Below are 23,367 nucleotides of genomic sequence, written 5' to 3'. Positions count from 1 at the left end.
ATACTTTGATCTCAGGTCGCTGCCAAAACTGCTTCCGGAAATGAGAGAGCCTTTACGGGCTTTATTGCTCACCATTTCTTTCCTCTGTGCAAACACCCTGGGAGTTGTATGAAATTCCTGTCCTTGGTGACCCCCAGTCCCCCAGATTTCACTCTTTGCCCAAGAGCTGATCACTGCCTCAAGCTGATCTGCAAGGGATTGGCAGGGGTTTGGTGATGCTTTTCTCCTTTCATCATCTGGATGCCTATGGTCAAGAGCTCATACAGCTAAATTGATTTAAGGGGGGGTGGGGGGGGAGAGTGGAAAGAAATAGAGCATTAATGCATAAAATATATATAAAAATAAGAAAGAATTAATGCATAAAATAGCAGCTTTAGACCCTTCCATGCATTCGGCTGGTGATAAATCCACGGGGCTGACAGCTTTGCACTGTTATCCGGAGATTCATGGCCAGGGGCTCCCACGTGAAATACCCGTCCGGCTTTTCCTGCGGGTACCAGGCACTTCCCAGGATATTTATGGTACCCAAGTGCATTTGTTTCCCCCCAAATAAATATACTGCTATTGGCAACAGCTGTCTCTCATTTTATCCCTTTTTTCCCTTACATTTTGCTATAAGTCCCGTTCTCTAAACAATTCAACGCCCATAAAGGCTTGATTGTAGCAGCTCAGATGATATTTGGCAATTAAATCGGGCTCTGGACTGCCACCTTCTGGGAATATATTTGACCAAAAAGCTCACACCCCACAATAAATTGCCGTGTGCTAAAGGTAGGCTCAATCCTGGCACGAACAATAGATAGCAAGCAGGACTTTTTGTTCCCCAAAATAGCAATGCCTTATTTTTCTCAGCTTCCCACTGAGATGTCTAGACCGCTGCAGTGCTGAATTCTGCTTTTCTCCAGCTGCAGCTGTTTCTGATGGGGAGGTTTTCCCCTTGGTGTTCCCCCTTGAGGACGTGCCTGTAGCTGTGAGCCAAGTTTTGACATTGGACACCAAACGCTGTACTCCACAAGTTCACTCAGGAGCGGATAATTTTGCTTCCTGCTATTTTGCTGTTGGGGAAATAACAAAAATCATTATTTTAATCACATTGATGCAATATCTTGTGCATTCAGTCACCATGGGGTTGATCAATGCAACATAGGCATCAGCTAGGTTGGTCAACTCATATTCGCTGTCCCTTTTCGATTGAGCGCTCAGTGCTTGAAGATGTGACTCCATGGTGGCCAAGGCAAAGAGATGTGGAATTTGGATGAGGTTTTTGATGTGTAATTTCAGAAAATGGAAAATTTTGCATTTATGACTTGTCTTCCTACTTCCAGAAAGGAGGAATAACTGGAAAAGGGATGGAAATCCCCATTTAAGCACTGCTGTTATAGGCGTAAGGGGTATAAAGAAAATGCCCTGGGTGCACCAGGGTTCACAGGGGGGAAAATATAATATGATGTTTACTGATCATCTCAATCACAATCACATCCATCATGCGTCCATGCAGCCATCATCTCCAAGAGCCCTTGCCTGGCTGCTCTCCAGCTAAGATCTCCTTGCCAGTGACCCTCTTTGTTTCATCCTCGAGGCATTCCTTATCCAAAACCACAAATCTCTAACAATCATCAAATTATGATAACAGTCATAGAAGAACCTAGAAGAAGGGTTTCTTCTAGGGACTGGGTGGTGTGAGGAGCATCACTTCTCCTTTCTATCCTTTTGATTTTTCCTTTTCAGGGGAGATCCCCCTTAATCCAGCAGCATTTCTCCTGCCTGCAGGTTCTCGATGTGACTCCCACCCAGGATGCACCATGTCTCCCCGGCACCGGCTCTGACGATGATGGCCACCCAGACAGTGCCCCCTCCTCCCTACCAAGACACCCCACAGGTGAGTGTCCCTGAGCACCCATGGTCTCCTGCAGACCCCTAGTGACCCCCAACTCCTGCAGTTATTACCGCCCCTTCCTAATAATAACCATGACAAAGTATTTCACCCCAAAATGTCCATTTCAGAGTGGCAAAAATTAAAAGCCCTCCAACACAGTCTCTAAAATTGAAGGTGTTTTGGTCAAACTGTATGTTTTTTTTTTGCCCATTTCTGGCTTATTTTGGGGTCTTGGGGTCTTCTTGCAAAAACCTGGATTGAGCGCTGAATCGCCACCCCATTCAAAACAGCTTTTTGGGTAGGTCCTATGGGAAATGTTGAATTTCCCCCCCATTTTCTACATAGCAGCAAAAGCTCCAAAATCTCCCCTCTTAGGAAATAAACCATCAAAATCAAGCCTGTTCTCTGCAAGCTAAAATAAATAAATTGACTTTTACATCCCCCTGGGTCTCCTTTCCGCTCGTCTCCTTTGGTGGGAAAAGGTCACTTCTCACAAACGACACCTCGGTGGGGTTTTTATGGCTCCTCCAACTTTGGTGTCATCATTTGCTCGCTTCACTGCTCTGCTCTGCTCTGAGAAGGGCTTTTTTTTCCCCAGTGTTTTTCTCTTCTCCGTGTCGAAACACGCAGCGGGGAGCCACGACGCCAGTTTAGTCCTAATGGGCAATTTAAAGGACTAAAATAGCTGAGATTTTCCGCAGCATCCTATGGAGACATCCCCTCTACTTTCCTCATCCCTACCCCTTATCTGCCCCTCTTTCTAATACATTGAATTTTGGGGACTCTCAGGAGCATCGTGAACTAAATCCTTCCTTCCCCCCCCCCCCCGTCTTGGGGGTTGCTCAAGTGTTTTTCTTTCAGTTTAAGTGGGTTTGGAGGAAAAGCTGCAGCCAAGAGTTGCTGGTTTTGATTCAACGCTGTCACTGCTGTGAGCCTTTTGCATGAAAATTTGGGTTTTCTAGGGTTTGGAAAAGCAAATTGCATGGATTTCCTCTCCCCAACAATGGGGAAGAGATGGGGAGGGTCAGCCATAAATAACCCCCCCCAATTATTAGAGCTGCAGCCAACTTCTTGTTATCAAGGGGAGAGTTTTGGGAAGTGCTTAAAAAAGGGGTTTGGGAGAGCTTTGTGTTGGTATTTTACTACAGAGGCTGTGCAAGTAATGTCCCTCACTGTCAGAAATGTGCAAAAATGAAGCAGAAATTAAGGGAAAAGCTGCCTCTTGGAAGGAAAATAATGCTTTAATAATATCACCTGGTTCTGCTAACAGAGGGGTAACACAGAGCATCATTTATACTGAGCATGATTGCGCTCACTGCATAACTCCACCAGTTGAAAATTAAAGAATCTGCATAAAATCCACATATTTTCCATGATAAATGAATAGGAAAAAACTAAAAGTCTCAAGCTATTTCATTATCAGAGTTAGCAAAAAGAGGTTGACCTAAAAATAGGCATTTTCAGCATGGAAGGTGATGAAAGCAGATCTGCTCTCCCCAAAAAAAGGGTGTTTTAGGTGGTTACATCAGGGTCAAAAGTGGAAAATACAAAAAAAAAGAAAAAAAAAATTTACTTTTTTACTTATTCTATAAACGTACTTATAAGAATTGGATGGAAATGTTGACTTTTCAGCAGTTTCAACACGGAAAGTGTTAAAACCAGCTTTGCACTCCCCCCAGTGTGCTTTTCAGGGACAAAAATGGATATAAAAATGATATAAATATAGAATTTCCTTTCTAATTATAAAAAATATTGTTTCCAGAAAAGCCACAAATGAAAACTGGGCTGGAGGTACTGATTTTTCTGTAGGATCCATCAAACCCTCCCCCCTTCCAACTCCTGGTGTCCTCAGAATGTTTTTGGGGTCAGATCCACTGTTTTCAGCATGTGTGATGAAATTTTCACCCTGAAATGCTAAGGAATAGGTTAAATATTGCTGACTGAGGAGGTTTTCTTGCCCTGAAGACCTTGACTGTCATTGCTCTGTAGACGTACAGAGTCCATAGTCTTCAACTTCAAAAGAAATCCTAAAGCAAGAGGGATTATCACATTTAAACCTGCAGGAAGCCCCCACATCACCTGGTGAGGAGCTGCTAACACCAGTAAAGGATTTTCTTCCTGAAGAAGGGTAAAAACAGGAATATAATATAATATAGGTCAGGCTTTAAAACTGACAAGCCGAGAACATTGGGGCTGTTCAGCCTGGAGAAGAGAAGCTGCGTGAATACCTCAGAGCAGCTTCCAGTGTCTGAAGGGGGCTACAAGGATGCTGGAAAGAGGCCCTCATTCAGGGACTGTAGTGATAGGACAAGGGGTGATGGGTTCAAATAATCATCTTCATCCTCATCCTCATCATCACCATCAGACCCCCATCTGTGTTTTTTTTCCAACGCCTGCAACTTTCCTACCCAAATCCAGCCCCTTTTCCCCTATATTTCCCTATTTTCCCACTGCCAAAACATACACGCTCCCGAGCCAGAAGCCTGCTGCCTTTTTCCTGCTTTCCCTTCCCCACCTGCTCCCTGTAAAGCCATTTTTGGCTGCATTTTTGCCTCCCTCCCTGCCCAGCATCCCTATCTGGCTGCAAATACTCACATCCAAGTATCTTCTCACCTAATTTTCCACTGACTTGGGATTATTTTATTTATTTTTTATTATTTTCTTTAGCCCAAGGTGAGGTAATGGCTTTGAAACAGCCGCAGAGGAGGCTTATTTTTTTTTGGGTAATAGCCCAATTAGTTGCAGACTTGGCTGGAATCGGCCAACTTGGCAGGATTTGGGGGCAGGATGCAAAAAAGAGCTTTGGCATCCTGAGTGTGTCAAGGGGAAAAAGAATAAAAAAGGAAAAAAAAGAGGGGGGAAAAGCCATTTCTCCCCTAGGAAAAGTTGTTTTAAAGGAAAATAATAGGGAGAAAAAAAGGGGAAAAAAGAGAAAGAGGATGGAGAAATACTCAATGACATGGGTGGAGGATCTCAAAATCCACTTGCAATTTGGTTTATTTAGAAAATGGGTGGAAAAAAAGAGAAATCCAAAGTGATGGAGTAGGAATGGGAAGCGAACCACAGATTTTCGTTGGGGAAGGGAATAGGGATGGAAACCAAACCTGTTTCTGGGTTGGGAGAGTTAGGAATTGAATAGTGCAGGGTGAATTTGCAGGTGCAGGAGGCAAACTTTGCCGTTATGAACAATAAAAGAGATTAAAACTCAAAAGCGCTGTTATCGGCAGTGAAAGGTCAGGCAGGAGATATTAAAGTCAAACATTTTGAAAGCAAAAGGTGTCGAGGTGCTGGCCCAGCCTGGGTTTACACAGCTTGTAAGGGAGGGAGAAGTCTGCTTTATCATGGCAAGAACCTGAGTAGCAGGGTGGATTTGGCTGGAGAAGGCTCTGGGTGTACACATATATACATGTATTTATATAGGCGTGTATAATATTTATCATATATATAATATGCAATATATAATATATAATATATATGTACATGTATGTAGTATATACATACATACAATAATGTACATATCTAATATATACATATATGTAAATATATGTGTATATAAATATAACCTGCCATTTTATTTTCATATAAGTAATCACAGACATTAGTCTAGAAGTATACCAGCCAAATAAATACATAATATCATTTATTTGTATAAAACTAAACACAAAAATGAATATGGGGGGATTGGAACTAGATGATCTTAAGATCCTTTCCAACCCTTACTGTTCTATGATTCTGTGATCTATTAGCCAAAGATATATATACAATATTCAGCAAGAAGCAGAGGCTTCCTTTTGCTGCCCAGCTCAGATTTACCAGTGAAAACAGGCAAATGCTAAATACTTTACAGCATTTTGACATCAAAAGCGGGTGAAACACCCTCTTTCCATTAATTTTTCACTGAGATTTTAAGCTAAACCCACTGGATGGGGGGTGGGGGGGTGTACGAGCCTAAATCAATTAAATTTCTCCCTGATTTTTTTTATTAACCAAGTCTTAGCAGTATAAAGCAATGCATCATACAGTGTTCATCAGACCCATCTGCAGCCCATCTGCAAATAATTCAGCTTTTTAAAATGCAATTGTTAATTTTAAGGGGAAATTGTCTCTAAATAGGTGCAAACCTGTACACCTGTGGGTAGGAGTTTTGAGGGGATACTGGAAGGAAGCACAGTGATTTGCACGTGCACTACTACCATGCGCACTGCTCGCATCTTAAATGCAGGTGTTTAACTAAAATACTTGCAATTTCTCAAAAACCAAAATGTTAGTTAGAAAAATGATTTATTACAAAGCAAATGTAATTTTGGCTGGACAGACTGCAGTTCCCCTTGCATCAGTGATCTGGGGCAGCACTGGGTAAAGACCAAGATTTGGGCACAGGGAGGAAAAGAAAAGTTGAATTTTGGTTTTGGCTGGCTTCTCCCAGTGCAAAAATGACTCATTCTGAGTTGGAAGAGGCTCACGTAATTTTGTGTCTAGACAATAATACCTGCTTTGAAAAAACCTTGGCAAGCAGCAGCCTTGCAGCTGATTTAATCTGGGACTTGTGCAAAGCATCCCTTAATAAATTACCCCCTGCCTCTGCTTTGCTGCTGCAATAAAGATGTTGGGTTTGGTTTGGTTTTTTTCCCTGTGTTTTCCCAAAGTACAAAACTGGGGGAAAAGTGGGAAAACCTAAGGCAACCTTAGATGGAATGCAAATGCATCCTGCTCAGAGTCCCATCGCGGCGCTACATCTCCCTAAACTTCACAAACTCGCCGCAGAAGGCTGCAAAACGCAGTGGCAAAGCACAGCAAACCCCGGGTTTACTTGATTTTCTCCCTTTTTAACCTCTCCTTTTCTTTCTCCCCTCCCAGATGACAGCCACAGCCCAGCAGCCCACCAAGGCTCAGCCCGTGCATCTCGCCACTCCAGCAGCAGCCCCTAACGCACCAGTATCTGCCGCGGCCGGCGACCCCCAGGCGCAGCTGGAGGCTGACAAGCGAGCTGTCTACAGGTGATGCGAGCTACCATCAGTGTGCATTCATTAATTAAGGCCTTAATTAATGCCTTATTTAATTAATGCACTCGTTGTAATGCATTATGAACGCGTCGATTCACCGATGCAGCAATCAATGCATCAGTTAATGCATCGATTCAGTGATGCTTCGGTGATGCATTTCATTTTTCTAATGCATTATTAATCCACTAATATTCTAGTGCATTAATTAACAGACAGGAATGGGGGGATTTGCAATTTGCTTCATTTTAGCAGTAGTAAATATTGATATTAACACTTGGTTAATGAGGTCCTGCATAGACATCATTTTGCAGCATCTCCCCCTATCTCCTGTCATGTTTTGCATCTTCCACCATCTCACACCCAAAGTATTCCTCCCACCCCCCCAAAAACTCAAATTAGACTGTTTTTTTCTAGCAAAACGGTGTGATTTTGGGCCGAAAAAGCACCCAGAAGTGGCAAAGTCACTTATTAACCTGAAATAGGAAGCTCATGCTTCCATATGGGTGCTGCAGCAATGGGTGCGGGATGTATGAACCCCTCTGGACCCCTTTTTTATGCCTTTGGAAATATTAATATAATATTGTAATATAATGTTATCATATAATTGCAATAAGTAACATTGTAATTATGTAAATAATATAATTATATAAGTAATATGTAATTATTAAAGCGATAGATAATTATTTACAGTATTACAATGTATACAGTAATGTATACTATAATTAGGATTAAGATTTAAGGTTAATGGCCAGGGCCAAAGGTGCTTGTGAATCAAAAAACTTCAAATATTCAGATATTACGAGTCTGAAAGGTCTGGAAAGATGGGAATAAACCCACTGGTTTCCCAGGAAAACACGAAGGATTATTGGGAGCAGGTCTTAAGATGTTTTGCTAATGATAGAAATAATTTTCTCAAGGCAAAAGAGGTCATTCAGGAAAAAACACCTTTTCTTTGCACGTCTGCAAAGATTTTTACAGTGTTCATGGGATGATGAAACAAAAAAAAAATCCCTTGGAGTTTTCCCAGCCTCAATTTGAACGTCAGAAAATGCTGGGAATAATTTGGACCTATTTCCCACCCAGAAAAGTAGGGAAATATGTTGGCTGGTGCCACGTGTGGACTTGGTTGCCCAAACCTGGATGCTGATTTTTGGCTATCAACTGAAAGTACCTCCCAGATATATTTTTATCTCTAAAGAACCCAATGAGGCCATGCAAAATCGGTATATTCACCTATACAGCAGTTAATGAGGATTGTGGATATGGAATTAAGTAGCAAAAGCAGGCAGGAATTCTGTTTTAGCCCTCCCAAAGCCATATCCTGAGCCTAAAATGATGATTTTTGTTAATTTTCAATAACTGCACCAAGGCAGAAGGCATCGGTCGATCAACCTGGAGGGAAATCACCAGGAAAATGCGATGGGAAATATAAAAAGAGCTGGGACAAGTCACCCTGCTGGGTGTTATGCTCTAGCGGGAGGTTTATCACCCATAAAAAGAGAGGAAAAAGGGAAAAAATCAAGCATCCCCCTCCCTGCTTGGTGCAGGAGCATCTTAGCAGGGACTGGTCCAGCAGCAGCACTTTTCTGCTGCAGTTTTCCCCAGCTGAAGTGTTTTCTTGACTTTATGCAACAAGCTGGCACTTCCCAATGGATTGTGGACAAGTTAAGTGGCTTCTTCTGTGGGAACCAATGCTTAAACCGCCCCAGCACTGCAAACTGGACTTTTCCAAGTGGGAAAGGGCTGAATTTCTTTTCATTAAGTTTATTTTCTATGTTTTTTTTTTAGGGGGGGAGGATAGATATATTGGAGCTGGGTAAAAATAAAGCCTGTTGTGATGTGCCCAAGCTGCCACCAGCTCAGGAGCAGAGCCCTGGTGAAGGTGGGAAATGAGGCCATTAGAGGAATTCATTTCTCTTTATTAGCCCATGTTGAATCCTTTTTATTACTGGCTGCAAACGACCTCTCTCCTGCGGAAAATGTCAGGGCTGGTTTGGCCCTTTTATCTGGAGGATTCCATGGGAAAACAAAAAATCCAACCCCCCTAAAAAAAGAAAAGAAAATGAAAAAAAAAAAACCACAAAAAAAATTTCAAAACCAACCAAAAAAAAAACACGAGGTCTTTTTTTGGAAAACCATCTTCATAGAATCACGGAATAGTTTGGGTTGGAAGGGACCTGCAAAGGTCATCCAGTCCAACCCCAAAAAGGAAAAAGGAGAAGCAAATTTTTTTCAGCAAAAGCAGATTTTTCGGCCCCAAAACTGTGCCATAGGGATGATTTTCCACCTCCAGAACCCCCCACGGTGGGGGAAATCCTCCTGGATACCTGTCTATTTTTCCTCACAAACTTCACAGCAAGGATGGGCTCCAACTGTTCATTTCCATGCCATAATCTCTGCCTGCAAAGCCCCATGGTGTCCCTTCCCTTCTCCTCCCTTCCCTTTATTCCTTTCTCATAATTTCTTTTCCTTTCCCTTCCTTTCTCTTCTTTTCTTTTATTTCTTTTTCTTTCCTTTTTATTTTATTTCCTACTGAAAACCAAACCATCTTCCCCTCGGCCACATGCCTCTTCCTGCTCCCTGCCAACATTCCAAGACATTCCTGGCAGTCCGTAGCAGCACTGCCCCAATAGTGAAGCGTGCAGGGTGATGCCAGCAACAGTCTTCATCCCCCCTTGGTCAATGCAACCCCTCCAAGCAAAGTGGCTAAAAATTGCTCTTGGGCTGCAATCACTCCCTTGTTAAAACCCCATCCTTGGGGTAATTCCAAGCCTTTGCTCCTAATTGGCTCTGGAAATGGCAGTGGGCACCTGCCACTGAGCCGCCAGTTCCTAAGTCCCAATAATTCCTCCCGCCGCCTGGAATTTGCCTTTCATATCCCTCGGCTGAGCCTCGGCAGGGCTGCCCAAAGTATGAAATTATTTCCTCCCTTCCCGTTCTCTGCTCCAGCCTCGGCAAACCTGGCATTAAACTGGGATCAGGACAGATTAAACTATAATATGCTGCGGTATTAGCGGCTGCAAATGAAGACTTAGCCAAGGGGTTTAACCCCTTCGCCTGACTCAGGCTCAGAAAAGACCAGTGGAAAGTGATTCAGAATCATCTTTTGGAGCACCTTTGGGAGATAAAACGGTGGAGAAATTCCCATTGCTCTGGGATAACTGGGGAAGAGCATCCCTGGAGAAGCATTTTGTATTTCTCCCCTGAAATACTCCATAAATAGTATTTTATTTTATTTTATTTTATTTTATTTTGTTTTGTTTTGTTTTGTTTTGTTTTGTTTTACTATAGTTTTGCACAGCTGGAGAGGCTTATTGAGGGTTGCTCCAGCTCCCGATCATCCTTGTGGCCTCCTCTGGACTTGCTTCAATAGCTCCATGTCCTTCTGATGTTGAGGACACCAGAAGTGCACACAGTGCTGCAAATGGGGTAGAGTCACCTCCTTCGACCTGCTGGTCAGGAGGTGATTCTGCATCCATTCAGCATCATCATTAGAGCAAATGTGGATTTTCCAGGACTGTAAGCTGGTTTTCTAATAATTAGACCAAATTGTGTATTTGCATGGAGAATTGCAAATCTTTGTTTTCTAACAGTCATCTTGTGGTAAAACAGAAATGGGATTTGGCCCGTCTTCATGGAGAGGCATGGATGTTCTCAGCAGAGATACAATGAGAGCTCTTGGTGGAGAAACAAACCATAGCAGGATCAGTCCATAGGATGCTGCGGGCATGTAGAAATGCCGGCTCATTCCCATCCAGCATCTCCAACCATTTTGGGGTAAAATATCACCATCAAGTGATATCTTGATATTATGATCAAGTGCTGGTGTTGATTCCCAAAAATTCAAAGCCACTGGGACAGCAGATGGTTCCAAGACAGCCATCCCAAAGCCAAAGCATTTTGGAAATGCCAGCTTTGGTGCAATGAATTAAAACACCAAAATGTAAGAGAGGTCATTGCCTGGTGGAGAAGATGGTGAATTTTGCAATATTTAGGCTTTGTATTGTTGTTGGAAAAGGTCAAGAGGGAGAAATTCCTGCATTGGCTTGGAAGTGAAGTTTGAACCACCCGGCTCTTGCAGGAGGCATGGGTAGATGGTGTGGTGTAAAAATGGGCTTGGAACCTAAACCAGTTTGCATTATGGGGGTTCTCCTTTGTCCTCTGCAGGCATCCACTGTTCCCACTGCTGACTCTGCTCTTTGAGAAGTGTGAGCAGGCGACGCAGGGCTCCGAGTGCATCACCTCGGCCAGCTTCGACGTCGACATTGAGAACTTCGTCCACCAGCAGGAGCAGGAGCACAAGCCCTTCTTCAGTGATGATCCTGAGCTGGACAACCTGGTAGAGGCAGCTGGGGCTTGGCAGATGGTTTTTGGGGGTCAGGGAGAAGGTAGGGGTGAAGATGAAGATCTGCCGCCTTGGGCAGTGTCTTTGGGCTCCATTTGCAGTGTTAGTGATCTTGTAATGTTCTCTATAGACCATGTGAGAGCTTCTCCAGGACCTTCTCTGAGAATTTTTCCATAAGTTCCCCATGGAGAACAAAATCCTGCCCTGTGGCTTGTTTTCCCAACAAATACTATGTGCTCAGCATGTGTTCTGGAAACAGCCAAGATAGATGGCTGGCTTGTGTCTCGAAATCTGCAATCTCTGCATCGTGCTCTTGTCTGGGACCTTCTTGTTTCAAGTGTAATGGACAGCTCTTGTCCTAGAAACAAAGCAAAATAAGAGCTTTACCCGAAAAGGGTGATGCATATCAATGGTTTGGGACACTCTGGGCTGGTTTTGGTGGCTTCCCTGTCATAGCAGCACAAATTTCATGCTGTGCCAATTGCTGCTGGAAAGTGCCTCAGAAGACTCTGCTTCGAATGGAGTTTTTCTCATGCATGGACCTCAGGAAACATCCCCAAATGCCATTATTTTATCCAAGAAGCCTCCTCATGTGGTCTCCAGGGCAAGCGTGTGGGTAGACAGGTCCATGGCACCAAGGTGGTGTACCCAGCAAGAACATTTTTAAGGTCAAAAGAGGTCACCAGTTCTGATGATGCAAAGAGCAGAACACCTTCCCTGGGGGTTTGTGTGTCCACTGGGCCATGTTTCAGAGGGATTTCCATCCCAGAAAAGGGGCAAAATCAGGCAATTCCCACACAGCTTTTTCTACCTATTACAGATATCAAGGGTGTGATGATGTTCTGTCAATGACCTGTCATGAAAGGGGAAAAAACAAACAATACTCCGAGTGCAAAACCTACCTGCCTCTTTCCTAAAAAGACCAGGAGACAGCTTCAAGATGGATTTAAATCCCCCATGGTTCGTGCCCAATTTCAGTTGTAGAAGAGAGTTTTGTGACATCCCTAAATCAAGAGTGGCTTAGCAGCCTGTGGAAAGCCCTCCAAAAAAATCCCAGGCCATGCAAAGCCCAGTTTGTACATTACTAAACCCATTTCGCATGTCTTACAGCCAAGAACAGAAATTGCTCTGGGACAAGCAACCAAAACAAGAGAATTTTTGAATTGTTTCACTTTGGCACTGAACATGCATCAAATGTTAAGGTGCACAAAAAAGCCCCTTTAAATGACATCAAAATGGGTGGAATGATCTAGGAAGAGGAGAGAGATGAAGCCAGCAGAAGCAGAAAAATCCCCAAATCCAAACCTTTTTGTGAGAAAAACCTGTTACTACACATAACATCTTCAGCAAATGGTCAGTGCAGGAGATGTGGCCACAGAGATTGTTTTCACTGGGTTTTTTGGTGGTTTCTTAAAAAGACCCCATACCAGTTATGGGTTTTTGGCATGTTTTGGAGCAGCTTTTGCTGCCGAGGTGGAATTTGGCCATTGGCAGTTGCGCTGATCCCATGTGTGACTGTGCAGCACTGGATATATTCATATTCATATATTTTCCCTATCTCTAGAACATGTTTGTATGTATATATTCTATCCAATGCCCAGAATGTCTCCAGAGGCCATTCAGATCACTTGGTGTGGTTGGCTTTCATCAAGACAGAGGATCTGGTTAAAGTGATGCTGAAGAAGGACCGTTCCTATTGGTGTTAAGCGCTAACTGGAGGGAATTTTGGGTGAAATACTCAAGACTCAACATTTCAATCTGCTTCTGAGCTGATGCTTTTTCCCTTTTTGCATTGTTTTTGCAGTTTTTTTGGTTATTTTGGGGGTGTTTTTTTCTTTTAATGCCACTGATTCCCCGGAAATCGGCAATGGCAAAGCAGGGATGAAAAGGCCAGCGGCATTAAGCTATCATTAGAATAAGAGTCATGTATTCCTCACCGCCGAGATGCACATAATTAGAAATTAGAAAAAGGTCAGATCTCACCATTATCAACTCAATCAGCTGCCGAGTGCCACACAGTCAATTAATTCAGCATCTGTATTTTTTACAACCCCGCGCACGTACGCCGTTGGACTGTAACTCTTTATCCGGACAGATATACGACGCAGCGGAGCAGGGACATAAAATGAGACCCTAAGCAAATGAGCTGCGATAATTGAGAGATTTATTTTTTATACATATATGTGTCAGGTCTTCTTGCCTTTGCCCTTGAATATTGACTTTCATGGCCATTGAGCCCTGGGAGGATGCAGAGACTTCGGCCATGACGCCTCCACCTTGTGCTTTGCCAGCACCAACTGCAGAGGAGATAAAAAAAGCAAGAAAAAGACCCCCCAAAAGAGGATTTTTCCGACTACAACCCATCATCCATGATGTTCCCTCACTAAAATTTCGCTTTCTCTGCCATGGAGCCACCACCCAGGTTTGGCACTGGATTTTTCGGGATGTTTCCCACCCATGGTGACTCGCAGTTTGTAAAGATGACCACTAAAATTTGCAAGTTAAAAACACCCTTTGAAATGCAAAGGCGCTTTGTTCCATAAAACCGCATTTATTGCCCCGGAGTGAATAGCTGAAATTTTATATATTATGCAAGATTTCAAACAGCAGCTGTAAAACTTAAGGTTTCAGCTCAGCAAGAGGAATGTTTTATGTGTAAATTTTTTAACGTTTATGGGGTACGTTTTAATGAGGCCCAGGCTTTGCACCAGCAACAGCTTACGGTGGAGTTGCAGCCCTATAATCTAGTTAGAAGAAGTGGCCTCCAGAGAAAAACCAAATGCTGTCGGACTTTTTTTGGGCATGGAGAGCAATTCCCGTGGAGGCAATGATAAATTTTGTGAATTTTTTCCTCTTGGGATATCAGAGGTGGAATTGATGGGAAGGGAAAAAGGAACGCAGAGGTGATGAAGGACGGGCTCTGGCAGTGGGGATTGGCATGAATATTGATTTTTTGGCTCTTTTTTTCTGGTGTGTTTAAAAGTAAAATATTTAATTCTGCCATGGGATTTTGGGTGAGAATATTGACTTGGGTGTTGGGTTTTTTTTCCCTATTCTTCAAGGTAAAAAACGATTTTAACTTTGCCATTGTGTGCCCTTGTGTAGATGGTGAAGGCCATTCAGGTCCTGCGCATCCACCTCCTGGAGCTGGAGAAGGTCAATGAGTTGTGCAAGGACTTCTGCAACCGCTACATCACCTGCCTCAAAACCAAGATGCACAGTGACAACCTACTCAGGAATGACCTGGGGGGGCCCTACTCCCCCAACCCCTCCTCCCTCAGCCTCCATCCCCAGGTAACACCTTAAGTATCGCCTGTACTCATCATCACTGCACATTGACCAATGGGCGAGTTGGGTCAATGAGGTTTGAGGGTTGCTCTACAACTCTTGTAGCCTCCTGGAAATTCATTAAAACTCATCCCCAGTTGACAGAAACAATGGAAAAAAGCCCCATGTCTTGCTCATATCATACAATAAATGATGCTATGGAGATCTTTGTGTCATTGCAAAAGAAAGAGATGAGGACTTTTCCTAAACTTATGTTGCAGCAATGAAATGTGCGTGGAGGGAGGAATTGCAGAAGCCATGCAAAGCACACAGGAAAATGGACCATAAATTTGCATTTTTTTCATGAAATATTACTCTTTGTTGGCAGGAGGGACAGAAACACCGTGATTTTCCCCACTACTTTCCCTTTCCCCATCCTTGTCAAGAAATTTCAAGGCACCTCAACAGGTTTTTGGGTCTCTTTTGGGCTTTGCTGCTCCTTGTTTTACCCTGGCACGCCTTGCAGTTTTCCCACAGCATGGTCAATTTTCCCACCTTGGCTGTTTTTTTGGCATGATTTGGGTTTTAGCTGGGAGAAGGAAACATTTGGTGCCTCAAGCACAGTGGGAGACTACAAGCAGATGCCTAGGTATTGCAGAAATATCAGCTGAAATGTCCAAACCAAGCTGCACCTTGGTGCTTTTTCTGTCAAAATAAGGAATTGTTACTTAATATTTGGATAAAAACCTGTTTCCCATACACTGGGGTTTTCATGTGCATTTGCAGTGCAGGGGATAAATGTTGGCTCGTTGCATCACAAAAAACTTCCCTGATGCAATATTGTGTATCTCTTGTGGATTTCTCTCAGACCTTCAGTTTTTTGAAGGAGGGAATGAAATCTGGGCTTGCATTATCCCACCAGAGATAATTGTGGCAACAGAAAATAACCCAGTTAGCTCTTGAGGTTCTCCCCAGGAATGAGGTAGTGATGCTGGCTTTTTAGGGCTTTTCTGGGTGTTTTTAAGGTGGTGGAAATACAAAAACAGAAGTCGTTTTTAACAGCAGGGCTCCAAGTACTGCTGTTTGAAGCTTCCAATATGACATTTGCAGCCCAGAACGAGGAAGCAGAAGCCCTCCAAAAAGTTTTATTTCTTATTTGGGTTTCCTGAAAGCACCAAACCACTTAATCATTGATCTACTCCCCCCTCCCTCCCCCATCCTGTCTGTATTTTCTAATAATCTCTAGAAATGGACTTATTATCCCTTTACCGCTTTATGGGAGCATTCCTTATGATCAAAATTAGCAAGACACTTGCATAAAAGAGAACAATAATTGCTCAACGAGCATCTCGCTTGTAATTTATTAGTTTCTATTATTGTGCATTGCCATGGCAACGGCTCGCATCCCGGGTGATGAGAGAGATGTTAGATAGGAGCCGACGAAGCTCCCGGTCCCAGCAAATGGAGATGCACGGTTTTTATCAGTAATTTTCATGGAAATAATAAGTGAGGGAGTTAATGAGATGGAAAAGCCGTCCTGTGGCTATTGTGATCCCCCCCCCCCCCCCCCCAATCTTTTTTCTTTCTAATTTTTAAAGTGTTGATCTAATTAGAATGCATCGGTCAGGACAAGTAATGAGGATTTAGTGCCTCACAAAGAGGTGGGGATCCTATCAGAAAATTAGCACAAGTCTTTGGAAAATAAGAAGGCCAACAGAGAGGTACCAAGAGCCTCTGATTCCTACAAACCCAGAGCTGCTGAATGTTTCCCTTCTGGGGAAGACTTGAAAGTTGGAGAAATTCAAGTGAGGATTTGGAAGCAGTTGTTAAATAAATAGGAATGCACCCAGAAAAGACCCAACTGGAGAGGAAACGCTTGCTCAGTGATGAAGGGATTTTCAGCAGGCAATGGGAGCTGAAACACTTTGATAGAGCAGAAGTAGCCACCATCTCATCTGCTCATTGGATGAGGACATAAGAAGGACATGGAGCTGTTGGAGCAAGACCATAAGAGGCCATGAGGATGATCAGGGGCTGGAGCACCTCCTGTGTGAAGATAGGCTGAGAAAATTAGGGCTGTTCAGCTGCACTAACCAATGACAAGTGCCTGAGTGCTTCAGCTCATAGAGTACCCTTGAGTTTGCATGGAAAACGATAAAAACCCAAAAGCTGGAAATACTCAATAACCATCAGTTGAGTTTTAAGGGCTGGAGATGCTCCGGAGAGCTGAAGAATCATGCGACCAGTGGTTAAAAAATGGCAAGTGAGATGATTTTGCTAATGATTGTCCCATTCAGCTCATGCTGAGGGCAGGTGAAACAGTTAACGGGCAACTAATTTAGAGATTTAAAGAAAAATAAATCTGAAAAATGTAAATATAATTCATATCAATGACTGAGGTTTCTCAGAAAAAAGGTTCTCTCAGGGCATCGATCCTTTTGCGAGGAGAACTAGCAGGTTGGTCGTGGAAGCGAAACATTTCAGTTTTTTGCAGTGTCTTATCAATGGACACCCTCCTTTAAAAATTCTGGATGCAAAATAGCAAGGATATCAACTAAAACTGGGAAAACAACATCTGGAGCTGTCAAAATGTCATCACGGGAGAATCGCGGTTGGATTTCCCTGGTGTATCCCTACAGGATGGTCCTTGGCTTGGTGGTGTTTATGCTTTCTAAGATGGAAAATGCAAGAATTTCTGGAAATGCAAGAAAGCCTGGTGGGGTTGGAAAGATGAGGGAGCACCCAGTTGGGTGTTCCAACTGTTTCTGAAATCTGTTGCCAAGTCTAGAGATGACTCTTGGTGTTGGCCAAGTTTGGGTGAAACATTAGGGGTTTTCCTCTGTGATGATCCTTCCCTAAACCTTCATTACCTTACAGGCAATTTTCTATTTTATCCATTGATTTTTGGCTTTGGTTTGGTTTGTGGAGGAGTTTCTGACTGTCTGGGCTGAACCCAGGACACTGGCCTGCAGGTCCACCAAGCAGTTCCCCTTCTTCCATTTTTCTTGGTTGTTTTTCACTGGGCTTCATGTGAAAACCTTGAGTCCTTATCAGACCAAACCCTTTTTAACCCCCTCCCTTCATTTAATGAATATTTTTGTGGGTTTTCAGATAGGGATGGGAGAGTGGAGGTGCCTGTGGAGGAGGGAAAAAAAGCCAATTTAACCCAAAGCTTAAAGTAAATCAGTTTGACTTCCCTTCAACATCAAAGTGGTCTTCACTGCTCTCCAGTTGACTTCACCTGCAAGAAAAAGAAACTCTTCATAGCCAATCAAATTGGGAATCAGAGCACTGCCAGGGATGTTTAAATTGGGTTAAATCTTGCATTTTCCAGCTCTTGTTTCAAGTGAGAATTGCAGCAGATTGGCAGTGGTTTAATGGTCATATTCAGGACAGCACTTCTTCTCAAATTCCTTCTCCATCTTTTTCTTCATTAAAATGACTTTTAGTTGGGAGAAATAGAGCTGTGGAAGGTCAGTGCTGAGATGTGGATCTGCAGAGACACCTAGAGATGCTTTTTTTATACTCAAGTTTCAACTTCTTATGAGTCCTAAAATATAAAATACTTTCCACTGCAGCAAAATCACAAGTTAATATCATTTGGCTGGCATTTGCTATCCAAGCAATTAGTACGCAAAATATAGATTTAAATCTTCTTGGAGATATCTATATTTATTTTAAGACAGAGCCTCCACTTCCTTTGGGTACCCTTGGTTTCACATTGGCATTGCGGTAACACCATGAATTCCTTTTTTGGACATGACCAAGCTAGTGTTTTGGGACAGTTTTCCTCTATAACACCAAAAAACCCCCAATTTTTGTCATACAGTGCTGTTAGAAATGAGTTTGACCACTGCGTCTGGAAAGAGCAGGTTCTTGTTCCCATTTTTTGATATCCTGCATTGTTTCTTCCCAGTGCACTTAGAAGCATGAAATCAGCCAGGTTGGAAAAGACCTTCAAGATCATCAAGTCCAACCTTTACCCCAGCACTGCCAAGGCCACCACTAAACCATGTCACTAAGGGCGTAGTCTACACGGTGTGTGAACACTTGCAGGGGCAGTGATCCCATCACTTCCCTTGGCAGCCTGTTCCAATGCCTGAGCACCCTTTGAGGAAGGAATTATTCCTAATCTCCAGTCTAAAATGTTCTGGATACCCTTTGTTTGGAGGAATCATGGAAAAACACAGCAGGAGAGGAAAGCCAAACCAAAACCAGTTTTTCCCCAAAAAGGTTAGAGACGGGGAAGGGATATTAAAAAAAAAAAAAAGCATAAGTATTTTATGTTTTTTGCATTTTTTAAATTAATTTAGTGATGAAAAGGAACGTGTGGGAGGCAAAGCAGAAATTCACAGCAATTGCAGCAAAATTTCCACATAAGTAACATTGGGATCGTCAATGGAGAGGACAAAAATACCATGTGGCAGAGGTCTCAGATGCAATGGTTTGGGCTCGACATTAAGGGAGGGGAAAACACAGGAAGGGGTTTTAATGGCAAAAGTCTTGAATATGAAGAAATGTCTCAAAATGAAGGGAAATTGGATAAAAAAGTGGAAAAAAAAAAACCTTTTACTGCATTTTACTCAGTAGTTGAAGGCCACCTGGACACCAGGGAGGTGATGCAGAATGGGAAAATGGGTAGAAAAAAGGAAGGAAAGTATTTTTATTGCAAGAAATGAGTGCAGTTTTCACTCCAGCTGGGTGAATTACAGATAAATGGGGGCTTATTTTGAAATGATAATTTCATAAATCTTTTTTGCTAATTCCTGCCCATCTGGGAGGTTGTGGTACATCACCCTCTATTCTCACCACACTCAATTGCAGCACCCTTCCCAAAATGTTGCATTCAGTACTCAGATAATCATTCCATTTGGTCTCTTTCCAATTGCTGCTTGAATGCAAGAGCTGCTCCAGAGCTGGGGCTGGAAATGAGGTTACAGCTTTTGGCTTTAAAAATGCCCTTTTTTTGCAAAAAGTTAGCTTAAAGCTGCAAGGAATGATATCAAATGGGGTTATGTAGTTATTAATGTATTAACGTAAAGCTGAAACAATGGTGCTTGACCTGGCTTTTAGACAATGCTGCATCAGACAGTTCCAGTGAAAACATCCCAAAACTATATAGAAAGAAGAAGCCTGAAGAAATTCCTTCTTGTCTGTCATGCACCTTTTTCCTAATGGGAATGCATAAAGAAGACAAGTTTGGGGAAGTCACTTTGCAAAGTGTAAATCCTCATTTTTCATCTTCTTTTGCAGTTGCAGCAAAATGAAGAACTCCTTTTCCTGCTGTTTTGCTCAAAGCAACAGGATGAATTTACTGGGGGGGGGGGGGGGGGATGGGGCAGGTATATTAACCCTGTGCATGGCTTTGTGCATTAAAATCAATGCTTTTAATGGTTTTTCCCTCAGGAGATGTTGCAGAGCTCGCCCGCAGCCCTGCCACCCACATCCAACCCTCCGCCGGGCATCGTGGTGCCAGCAGCCACACTCCCACCGGGCAACTTGGCCATGAGCACTGGCAGCAGCTCGCCGGCTGTGCCAGGTAGGGACCACACAGGAGTCTGGTGGGAGCAAAGGGGAGAAGTTTGGGGGTTTTGGGACCCCCACGAGCCTTTTTGTCCCTAGGTGGAGCCTTGTACCAGCCTGTGACAATGGTGACGTCACAGGGTCAGGTCCTTGCCCAAGCCATCGCCCCTGGTGCCCTGCAGCTCCCCAACGCCCAGGTAAGACCTTCCCACCTCACATTCCCACTTTACACAGCATTTTGCACAGCTGCAGCAAGCGAAAAACCCATTTCTCAAGGAATTAAACTCATGGGAGTATCCTAAATTTTGAATTAGCAGGAAACATTGATTAAACCCAGGTACCTTGGGGGTACCTGAGGAACTAGAGCAAAGACCTAACAAATTACAGCAATGTTTATATTTCTATGTTACATAGGATATTATATTCTATACACTAGGCACTGCATACTATGTAATATAGTATGACATATCACACATGATATATGACATATGGTATATGATATATGAGATATCATATCTCATGCATCATATATAAGATGATAAACGATATATGACATATGACAGACATATGTGATAGATATTATATCTATGATATCTGAAATATGTGATCTATGATGTCTGATACATGATATATCTGATAAGATACGATATGGAATCATAGAGTAGTTTGGGTTGGAAAGGACCTTAAGATCATGTAGTTCCAACCCACCTGCCATGGGCAGGGACACCATACACTAAACCATGTCACACCCTCTAAACCGTTGCTACTGCATTATGGATCTGGGATTGCCTGTCCAGTGCAGCAGTTGCAGCACTCATGGGACGGAGTCATTTTTTAACTTGCTTTATGGATTTTGGCATATTGTTTTAGCCATTTGCTCTGGTTTTACTCCTTTTTTCTGTCGTTGCAATGAATTACATGGGGTTTGTCTGTGGATGCATCTTGCAATAAGGTGACAATTTGGTCTAGAAAAGGATTTATAAGGACAACTTGCTATCTCTGTTGGCTGCATTGCACATGAACTCTTCCAAACCCCCATTCCCTAGGAATTTGGGCAAGAAACCATCATTTTCTGCTACTCTGCTTCACAGAGCAGGTCAGCAAAACTTCCCCTGTGCATGTTGGGAATGGGTGGCACCTCGCTGGCAGGTTTTATTGCCTGTGCACTGCTTCTTAAAACTTCTTCCTTTAATACCTTTCCATTGAGGGCTTAAATCTTGCAGCAAAACCCTCCATGGTGGGAAAAACATGTGCACAGGGAATATTGGGGCAGGGAGGAAGCCCCAGACAAGCACCTCCGGATGCTCTTTCTGTGCCACCAGCATGATTTATTCAGCTGGAACCCATGGGAGTTGCAGGGACCTGCTGGCCTGATGTTTAATTCATCCAGCAGAAAGGGTTTGATGAAGAGCTGGGGAAAATAAAGAGTAAGAATCTCTTTTTAACTCAAGCACTGAGATTTCGGTTTGGTTCCTGCATCCTCATTAAAACTTCTCTTGCAGCAAGATGTTGATTTTTTATTTTTCTGGGGGAAAAAGGGCAAGTTTTCCTGCTATGGATATGTTTCTCCTCATGGTGGGAATCAGTTGGATGAGGAACACAGGCTTGGAAGGTGTTAACAAGCAGCAGGGTTTTAACCTCAGGTTCAGAAAGCCATCTTCTTGGTTGTTGGAGCAAGCTGCTCTAGTGGAAGGTGTCCCTGCCTGTGGCAGGGGTTGGACCTGGATGAGCTTTAAGGTCCCTTTAACCCAAACCATTCCATGATTCTATTTTATAAGGTGAAAGTGTTTTTCCTCTTTAATTGAATATCAAAACCATCATGGGTTAGCACCACAGTCCCCAGCTGTGCAGGTGCCACCGCAGGGAGAAAAATCCCATTTCCCTTTGCAAAGCATTGGTAAAACCAGTGGAGATATTGAATAGAGATCCCGGGGGAAAATGTGGATTTAATGCAAAGTTTTTGGGGAAAAAAATAGGGTTTGGATGCTCCGTGCAAGTGCCTGTTTTTTCCACTCCCTTTTTGAGTTGGTTTTGCTTGTGTTTTGGGTTGTCTGCCTCTCTTTTCAGCCAGTGCTCTCCCCTGGCAGGTGAACCTCGACCTTACCTCCCTCCTCGACGGTGAGGACAAGAAGTCCAAGAACAAGCGGGGCGTCCTGCCCAAACATGCCACCAACATCATGCGCTCATGGCTCTTCCAGCATCTCATGGTGAGCACCTCAACTGCCAAATCTTTGTGCAAGCTGGGGAACATACAAAGGTGGAAAACCCCAAAATGAGCAAATCAAGGGGGTGAGTTTGTATTTGGAGGCACTAAGTGGCTTCGCTTTTCTTTTGCCAGTATTTGGAGCATGCTGGTTTTCGCTGCAGGTGGTAACAATATGCCCTTAATGCAAGAATAAGCAACCAAAAGGGGCTTTCCATGACTTTTTGCATTGTTTTACAGTTAACATCTCCCAAATACCCTTTTCTATCAAGCTGGAGTGTGAAAGCTGTCCCACAGGTAGGGTTGTGATCAGCAGTCACTTGACATGCAGAATTGCAAACCCATCCCATTTTGGGGGGATGCAAATGTAGGTAGATGGGAGGAACTTGGAGGATACAAGCAAGGGCACTGCTGTCCCATCAGCAGGGCAAGGGTGAAAAGCTTAACCCTAACCCTTTTTCCTGCATAATTTGGCCAAACCCCACTCAGAATCTGATTGCAAAGAGCTTCATGATGGTCTCCAGGAGGGAAGGAAACTCCCAAGGTAGGCAGCAACACAGAAAATAACAACTCCAAGCAACCTGTTGAAAACATGACCCAGGGCATAGAGCAGCAACTGGATGGGACTTTCCAGCCTGGTTTTTTAAAACGGGAAATGTTGGATTTATTGCATTCAGGACAAGAGCATCGCTGTATTGGGCCCACTGAAGGTTGCCGGTTTGCTTACAGGGATGTCATTTTGCTGCCCATCTCTCTTTTTTTTTCTAGCACCCCTACCCCACAGAGGACGAGAAGAGGCAAATTGCTGCTCAAACCAACCTGACCCTCTTGCAAGTCAACAACTGGTGAGTGCATCAGTGGCCCATGCAGTCATCTTGCCGGCTTTAGAAATGTTTTTCATGCTGTTTTGGTGCTATATAGTGATTTTCTGGGAGTAACTTGGGTAATCAGGGACCATTTCTAGGGGTTGAGCTGGGGGGTGTTTAATTGGCGGCGTTTCGTTTGCGATGTTTTAGTGCCCTCTGCTGGCAAACCCCATGTGTAGCAGCCTTCAACTCAGCTGGAGAAATTAATGCGATGGTTTGTGTTGGAAGGGATCTTCAAATGTAACGGTTTGTGTTGGAAGGGACCTTCAAAACTCATCGAGTTC

At 43.4% G+C, this 23,367-nt stretch overlaps 1 protein-coding gene across 3 annotated transcripts in view; it reads left to right on the top strand.

Moving 5' to 3' along the window:
- Positions 1–23,367, top strand: part of PKNOX2 (PBX/knotted 1 homeobox 2) — a 77,169-nt gene that overhangs the window by 51,094 nt on the left and 2,708 nt on the right. For all 3 annotated transcript variants that reach the window (XM_062608728.1, XM_062608730.1, XM_062608729.1), the window contains 8 exons: positions 1,771–1,879; positions 6,734–6,873; positions 11,047–11,218; positions 14,330–14,518; positions 19,898–20,030; positions 20,114–20,211; positions 22,102–22,221; positions 22,986–23,062. In XM_062608728.1, coding sequence (XP_062464712.1) covers positions 1,796–1,879; positions 6,734–6,873; positions 11,047–11,218; positions 14,330–14,518; positions 19,898–20,030; positions 20,114–20,211; positions 22,102–22,221; positions 22,986–23,062 — 1,013 coding nt within the window. In that variant the 5' untranslated portion in view covers positions 1,771–1,795. The remainder of the gene's footprint in view (positions 1–1,770; positions 1,880–6,733; positions 6,874–11,046; positions 11,219–14,329; positions 14,519–19,897; positions 20,031–20,113; positions 20,212–22,101; positions 22,222–22,985; positions 23,063–23,367) is intronic.

This window comes from Pezoporus occidentalis, unplaced genomic scaffold, assembly GCF_034315485.1.
Source record: "Pezoporus occidentalis ecotype Australia unplaced genomic scaffold, CSIRO_AGI_Poc_V1 ctg130, whole genome shotgun sequence".
NCBI classification, from domain to species: Eukaryota; Metazoa; Chordata; class Aves; order Psittaciformes; family Psittacidae; genus Pezoporus; species Pezoporus occidentalis.
Note: the sequence above shows the minus strand (reverse complement) of the source record. Positions and strands in the feature narration are given on the sequence as shown.